This window comes from Sceloporus occidentalis, unplaced genomic scaffold (genome assembly GCF_023333645.1).
Source record: "Sceloporus occidentalis isolate IW3139 unplaced genomic scaffold, rSceOcc1.0.p SCAF_205, whole genome shotgun sequence".
In the NCBI taxonomy this organism is placed as follows: domain Eukaryota; kingdom Metazoa; phylum Chordata; class Lepidosauria; order Squamata; family Phrynosomatidae; genus Sceloporus; species Sceloporus occidentalis.
This window is the reverse complement of record NW_028317185.1, coordinates 101464-109646: the sequence shown is the minus strand read 5'-3', so window position 1 is coordinate 109646 and position 8183 is coordinate 101464. Positions and strand designations below refer to the sequence as shown.

The 8183-nt window shown below is 45.8% G+C and overlaps 1 protein-coding gene across 1 annotated transcript; it reads left to right on the top strand.

The window, feature by feature from the left end:
• The first annotated feature begins 302 nt into the window (after positions 1-302).
• On the top strand, positions 303-6424 carry LOC149277911 (ribonucleoprotein PTB-binding 1-like). The gene is made up of 14 exons (XM_089502556.1): positions 303-509; positions 1605-1671; positions 2138-2601; positions 2926-3117; positions 3471-3600; positions 3713-3807; positions 3940-4051; positions 4315-4448; positions 4555-4642; positions 4734-4849; positions 4974-5048; positions 5649-5783; positions 6106-6189; positions 6278-6424. Exons 1-14 carry the CDS (start codon positions 303-305, stop codon positions 6422-6424), a joined length of 2046 nt encoding a protein of 681 aa, XP_089358682.1.
• Positions 6425-8183: the final 1759 nt, after the last annotated feature.

Sequence of the window (8183 nt, the reverse complement as noted above, 5' to 3'; positions counted from 1 at the left end):
CCCAAGTCACGCCCCTGGCCACACCCTCTTCGGATATTTGAAATGTTCGTTGAAACGCAGTTAGACGTCAGCGAGAACGATTTCTAGGCTTTCCTCGAATTATTTATTTTTATGATGTAATCGCACCCGTTATAAAGCCACGCTGGGTTCCAGCCCCGCCTCCGGTAACCATGACAACACGGTGAGAGGCGGGTTAGCTTCCAAAGTGACCAATCAGCCGGCGCCTGTGCGGTCGGTTTAAACTCGACCAATGAGCGCGTCTCTGTAGTGTTGTTCCCAGGCTGATGGAGTCCCCTGGCAGGATGGCGGCGGCCGTGTCCGTTAAGAGTGGAGTCGGAGCGGCTGCGGGGAGCCGGGGAAGGATGTCCGCGGAGGGTAATGAGGGAGGCGAGCAGGTAACCCGCCTAGACCCGAAGGAGATAAGGAGCCGCGTGGAGAGGATGAAACGGGAGGTGAAAAACCGGAGGAAAGTGCTGATAAAGGGCCTTCCAACCGACATCAGCAACCAGGTGAGCGGCTGTCAGGGGGTCCTATAGAGTATATAGTGTGTGTGTGTGTGTGTGTGTGTGTGTGTGTATATATATATATATATAATATGTATGTATTTATATAACTGTACACTTATACGGTATAATGCGTACTTCTGTATAGTGTCTGTCTATATGTATATGTGTGTATAGAATGCCAAGCATATTAAGTATGGAGCAGGTCGGTTAATAATTGCCCTTTATGTGCTGGGTATTCCAGTCTGTCCTTCCTGTCATCTGCGTGACAAGTGTTTTAGGGTCATTCTGTGTATATATATATATATGTATGTGATGTACATAAACCTGTGATATGATGGTGCTATAGAAAGCTGTACATGGTGTGTATGTATATAGATATGTATGTAGTGATATGATGTGGGTGTGTATATATATATATATATATATATATAGATGTACACAATGTGTATGTGATGCTGTTCTGGAGGCCAGTTGCACCAAATCCTGATTTAGATTTTTCTTCTGTTCTCTTGCTTTGCATTTTGTTAAATGATAAAAATAAACTTTTACTGTCTATTTCTGAAATCATTCTTCCTTTGCAGCCTTTACTCGCCCCGTGCGTCGTGTATATAATATATATGCTTATATAATGTACAGAATGTTCCGGCCGGGTAACAGGCATGTATTATTCGCTGTCGTTTCTATACATTATATGGCTGCTGTGTCTCGTTGGATCGTATGATCGCCGCGCGCCCCTTTCAGTGGCCCCCTGACAATGGGATCCTGCGCGAATTCCTCTGCCCCCGGCACACGCCTGCTGCTGTCACCTGACCCCCCCACCTCACCCGCTCCGCCAGGGGCCTGAGTCTGGAACCGTGTCCCCCGTCTGTCTGCCCCCCCCTCCTGTAATGGTGCTGAGTTAATAAATTGCACGTTTGATGTCATAGATCGTGATGTGATATCTTTACTTACAGCTGGTTCGCTTCTCGGGGAGAAGGTGATTGCAAGCTCCTGTTTACCAATTTGTACAACACTGCGGAATATGATGGTGCGACAAATCAACGCACTCTTTAGCTTTATTTTGTAATTTAATGTCGCTTATTATTTCCTCTCCTTCAGGAAGTCCACGATCTGTTGCGGGAATATGAGCTGAAATACTGTTTTGTGGATAAATACAAAGGAACTGGTAAGTGTGAATTATTGTGCAGTTTTTTTTTTTCCGTTTTTTTTTTAAATTAAAATAGCTTAATTTGTCTGCCGGATGAACAGAAAGGAAAAGCTAAATCAGAATGTAAGTTCGGATAAGATTCCATGTTTCTACCTGCTGGAAGATACTTCGCCTGACTTCCCAAACTACCTTATCCCTGCCCCATGCATACTTTAATTCCCTCTCTGTATTACCCGCGTGTGCTGGAAGGCATTACGCTTCATTCTCACAATCGCTCAGGAATATTTCACTAAATCTTTCTCCCTGTGCTCTGTTTAACCCTTTCCTATGGCTTCCATGTGATTTTTATTTTTCTGATCATACATGGTGGAGGCTTTCACAAGTTTAGGGACATGTCCTGATCATCCATGCTGTGTTTAAAACTAAGGTGAATCCGTGGACCGGTAGAGAAGGTTTTTTCACTCCCATTTCTGTTCCCGTCCAGCCTTTGTAACGCTGCTGAATGGGGAGCAGGCGGAGTCCGCCATCCGCCGCTTCCACCAGACGCGTCTCCGCGACCGAGAGATCTCCGTGCAGCTGCAGCCCACCGATGCCCTCCTCTGCATCGCCAACCTGCCCCACGGCTACACCCAGCAGCAGTTCGAGGATCTAGTCCGCCCCTTCGGCAACCTGGAGCGCTGTTTCCTGGTATACAACGGGGCCACTGGCCACCCCAAGGGCTACGGCTTCGTGGAGTACATGAAGAAGGACTCTGCCTCCCGCGCCAAATCTGACCTTCTAGGGCGCCAGCTGGGCGCGCGCACCCTGTATGTCCATTGGTCGGATGTCAGTCAGCTGACGTACGAGCTGCTGCACTCCCGCTGCCTGTGCGTGGAGCAGTTACAGGAGTGCGATGCTGGTGAGCTCAGGGAGGCTTTCTCCAAGACATGCTCTCCCGTCTTCTGCCAGGTACGTTCTGTCTTCAGCTTTCCCCACCTGTCCTCTGTGCCTCGTAATTCAGGAAAACCCTTATTCCTATTCTGGTGCTTACATTCTTGGCCAGTTGCCTGGGACTTGTGCTCCACTACGTCGAGGTTCTTGGTATGTACTCCTCTGATGCAGATGTGTATGTTTTGGATCTGTGATTTAGACCTGTAACGTGTTCTCGGGGATGCTGTATGTTACACGGTTTAGTGACGGGCTTGAATCCCGTTCCCTGCCACGACGTTGTATGACATCAGAGGTAAGTCTCCGTTCCCCGGTGTCCCTCTAATCTCTCTCTGCTCCGTTCAGCTGGCTTACGGTCAGGACGGGCAGTTTAAAGGCTTTGCCGTCGTGGAGTACGAGTCGGACGTTGTGACCGAAGTCGTCCAGCAGCAGATGGCTGGATCCGTGGTGGCTGGAAGTAATGTCCGGGTTTCGTTTTGTGCCCCTGGCCCGCCCGGCAGGAGTATGCTGGCGGCTCTCATAGCCGCGCAAGCAACGGTGAGTGGGCTAGCCGGATACACGGGGGGTGTCCGGACGACGTGTCGTTCTGTGCGGCCCGTGGCCTTGTATAGGGTGTTGAATGTTTACTGCGGGCTCAATGTTATCGAGTATTTAAAACCCCCCCTCTGTAAATTCTTATCTGTTTTTATTGGTTATGAGTTCAGAAATTGAGACTTCTCTCCCCTGTTTTTGTGTGTAAACATGCGCATGTGTGAGAGAGAACTTTCATCTGGGCCGCACGAGTTGGGTTCACCTTTGAAATCTGACTCCAACACGTATTGTTTCGGGAACTGGACTGCTCCTTTAAAGCGTAGTTGCCACCTGACTCCTTTCTTCTGTCTTCCCCGTAGGCGTTGAATCGCGGTAATGGACTTCTCCCAGAGCCCAACTTCCTCCAGATCCTAAACGGCCTGGGCTCTCCTGCCACGCTGCAGCTGCTGCTAAACCCTCTGCTACACGGCGTGGCCGGGAGTAAGCAAGGTAGATGATGCCATGGCTGGTGCTTTCTATCTATGTCTATGGATCTATCCAATCCCAGCTACTGATTTTCTTTTTAACTCTTAATCGACCCGTGTTTTTTTTTTTGTTGCAGGAATCCTTGGCGCACCCCCTACCATGCCGCTTCTCTCCAGTCCTGCGCTCTCTACTGCTCTGCTGCAGCTGGTACTGCAGGCCCAGACAACACAGGTTGGTGCTCTCAATATCATTTGTTAAGAGCACTAAACTAGCTTGACATGCGACTTACTGTGTTGGTGTATTCTGCTGTGCGTCCCCTGACACTTTTTGTTTAACTTTTGCATTACTGATGTGCTTCTGCAGAAACCTGGTATTCTGGGAGACTCTCCACTCTCTGCATTGTATGGATCGGTGGGCTTATCACCCCAGCTTACCCCCACAACTACGAAACCACCCATGTCTGATTTAGGACTTGGTAAGATATTATGAGTTTGTCTAACCCTGTATAACCCACCAATAAAACACTTAAAAATCTAATCGCTCAATAAACCATGCATTATGCAGGGCTGAGTCAGCCCTTCATACTGACTAGTGAAGTAAGTGGTAACTGAGGAAGGCCGTGGTCTACGACTGCTGCTGCTGCAGACAAACCGGTTCTTTCCTTTCTCAATGTTTCTGATATTCAGATATAAAGTAATCTAACCCAATATATATTGTTTCTTGTGACGGGTAATCCAGCTGGCACCCCTTCCGAGCTAGGAACGCCACCTCTACCCCAGTTTGCTGGACCGATGGCATCCGAGTGGGAGAGTCCTCCTCCTACTCCTGCAATGGGCTCCTTGGTTGGACTTCAAAAGCCAGGAGAGCCTATGGTAAAACCTTTTTTTTTTTTTTTCCATTGAAAAATCTGTCTTTGCCCTTCTGCCCCTGACTTGTGTACGGAGTGACCAAGATCCGGCATCTGGCTTTGTTTTACAGGCTTCCCTTTTGGGGGATCCACCAAGAGATCTGAACTCTTCTCAATTCATGAATTTCCATGGCAGGAACAGCAGCACGGGATCTCTGGGTATGTGAGGAGCACACAGGACATGTCCTTCAACCTGGTGAGCAGATACTAAAATATGGACACATGCCTTGTTTCTTCCCCCAACGTGCAGGTGCATCTAGTAAGCCGCCTTTATATAAGATGAAACCTCATGGAAGAACCCCTCTTGCTTCCATATCGGACTCGATCCTGACTCCCCCAGAAGGCTACCCATACGAATATCCAGGGGTGAGCAGAGTGTTCTGGGGCTGGCAAAATCTGGAGACTTTCTTGTCTCTGCATATAAAGGTCAAGATATACCTTGTAGCCTATTCTACTTTAACACAGACCCCTCTCTCTCTCTCCTCAGGAGCTGACACCTCACATGTTCTCTCAAAACAGAGACCGCACTGTCCCAAACATGAGAGGCTTTGAGCCAAGGCTAAAGGTGATGTATGAACCGTGTGACTCGTGGGCAAAGGGCACGCGCTTCTTGTTGCTGTATAGGACGTTCTACATGGCGCTTTCCATGTACAGGTTTCATAGGATGGCTTCATGGTCATCTAGAAGCCAAGTCACCAAGAATTAGTCGCTTGCATTCTTTTTAATCTTTTGGTTTTCTATTGACCCTCCGACATGACTGATCCTGTTTTATATGTGTATATATATATTTCATGGTATCCTACATAACCTACCAATGCCATTAATATGAAGGGCAACAGGAAATGGTGATTCCTAATAAAAAAAAAAAAGCTATTTCCACTATATTATGCCATAGTATGACATACAAAAATTACATGCACAATATTGACACCGGTATTTTATTGTAACGGTACTAGATTAAGCTCATGCCACATTTTACACAAGCAAGATCAGTTTTTCAGTTCACACTAATAGTACCCTGCCTCTTATAAAGACATCTATGTAGAATCAATACCTTTTTTTGGGGTAATTATTGGGGTCTCGGTTTCTGCTGCTGTCTCTGAACTCCTGTTTTAAATCTCTTATTGGGCTTGGCTATCTATTTATTGGTATACTTTGTCTGCAGACGTCCCCACCTTCCAGGTTTCGGAATCGCAGCAATAGTACCCCTGCCCCCCTGCCCCCGTTCAGCGCTGGGTCTCCATCCTCTTATTTCACGAGTGGCTTGCAGGCTGGGCGCCAGCAAACGCACCTGAATAAGGTAAGCGTGTGAAGCGAACCCAACGCCCTGGTCGGGAGTCAATTTATATCTAAAACAAAATCAGATATCCATCTACAAAGAGCTCTGAACATCTGGGTGCGATGAATGTTTGGAGATGCGTTAAAGGGCCACTTCAGCCATACTTCCATGGAGTCTATTTGCAATTCCCCCCCCCCCATCCTCTCTTCCTCTTCATGCGTTTGTCCAAAATGCACCAGATCTAGATTAAAAAAAAATAAAAAAAATTCTCTACCTGATGGGCAGGGGGGTTTCTCACTCCTTCTCCTGAAATGAACCGAGCTCCTTGTCTTCTGTCCCACAGGCAGTGGGTGCGCTTCCAAGTAGCCCTGGAGGAGTAGCGATGGGCTTCGAGGACCAGAATGCTCCACCTACGAATGGACTCAAGGTGACTTCTTCCACCATCTATTGTCTCCGTTCTACCCTAAACCTGTCAATTCCTGCGCCTTTAACCTCATCTCTCTGCTCTCCAACAGACCCCTATCGGAGCTCAGAAACGAGGCTTTTCGCACTTGATCCCCTCTCCGGAGCCCAGCCCGGAAGGGGGCTATGTTGGCCAGCACTCACAAGGCCTGGGCGGCCACTACGCGGACTCTTACCTCAAGCGCAAGAGAATATTCTAGCGTGAGCCGGGAACGCGTTCATCAAGTGCTGCTGCTCGTTTTCTTTTTAATTTCATTTTTATCTTATTTTTTTTAATCTATTTTCTTTCCTATTAACATCTATCCAGGCTGTTATGGCAATCTAAGGATTAAGGGATTCCACGCTATTGGAATCCCATTCAAGGACGAAACGCCGTCTTCTACACCTTGAATGTGAATGCTATCTGTATTTATACTTTTTATGTTTGCGTTTGCTTTTAATTTAATTTTTTTTTTTTAACTGTCTTGTATAGTTTTTAAACCTCTCTCCTGTTGCTAGTAGGGGATGACTATTATTACTTTGTGGAATCCCCTTCCTTTTTTAATCTATTGAATGAGTTTCGTTTCTTTACAGAACGCACTGCCTCTTTTATCATAGCTGCCTGTACTGGAACTAAAATCCGATTTAAGTGAATTTTCTAATGTATTGCTCACGTGGCAAACACTATCCACTATTTTTATTTTTTTTTAATTTTACAAATTTTTTTTGTTTTTTTTCTCCCACTTTTCAGTATTTTTGAAATTGGCACTAGCAATGCATTAATTCTTTGATTCTATCACAGAGGTGGCTGTATTCTATTTCGACAGTCTAGACTTTTTTTTTTCTTTTTTTTTCTTTTCCTCTTTAAGATTATTGTAACTCTTTAACTAGACTCTTGTGTCACAACTATCTTTTGCAAATCAGAAGTAAAAACCTATATTTATAACAGATCCGGTTTTTATATATAATTTTTCTTAAGACTTAAAAACACTATGCACGTCAGTGATATTTCCATATCGCGCATCTACCTTTTCTAGGCTGGGGGGACAAAAAACTTGGGGGGGAAAAAAAAATTTTCTCCTCTTGCTTAGCTAACTCCAGGTGTTAAAAAACAAAATAATAAAATAATTATTTATATATATATTATATATTTCAATGGATTCTCAACTATGGTAAACTTTGGGCATGGGTGTGATCGAAGGAAACTCGTTATAATGTTGGCGGAATGGATTGATGATTTGGAAGCGCGAGTTGAGTTGCTGCCGGTAAATCAGGCATTGTCTTGCAGGATCAAGTAACTCTGCCTTTAAAATAGAAGCGCATCTAAAAGTGCTCGGACCTCTAAACTGTGAATATTTATTTATACACCGCCCCCCCCCCTCCAGTACCGCGACTTTCGAGATGCTGACTAGGGTGAGGTTAATGCACATTCTTCCAATATTTTTTATTTATTTTTCTCCTCTTTTGGCGGGGGGGGGGGGCTTTTAATTACTATGTTATATTTCTATGTGTGTTTTTGAGTGATCAGAATATATTGCAGTGGATATTCTTTTAAAGTATGCTTGGTTAGGGTATCGCTTATCCTTGCAGTGTCAATACCAATAAAACTTGCTCTGAATGTTTTTCTTGGAATTGCTGGAATGTTTTAATGGATTTGCATGGGTGGGGGGGGGGGGAATAAATCTCCGCAGGCAATGGGTGCTTTTATATAAATTCCACCCCCTGCCTTATTAGCCGGCAAAGTGCCGCAGAAATATCACCCGGCAAATACAGCCTGTCGGGAAGCGAGTCCACTGGCGTCGGGTATGATGGAGGATCGTCTGTGCCGGGGGTCTTTAGTAATTATTCTTTTCAGTACTTGCTCTCAGGAGCTTTCTGCCATGTCGGGTGCAGCCTGGCCAAGGTTACAGAACGGCATCAACTTATTCTCCCCGGCTACAAATCCACCTTTGCTCATCTTGCGTCAGACCTTTTCGGGAA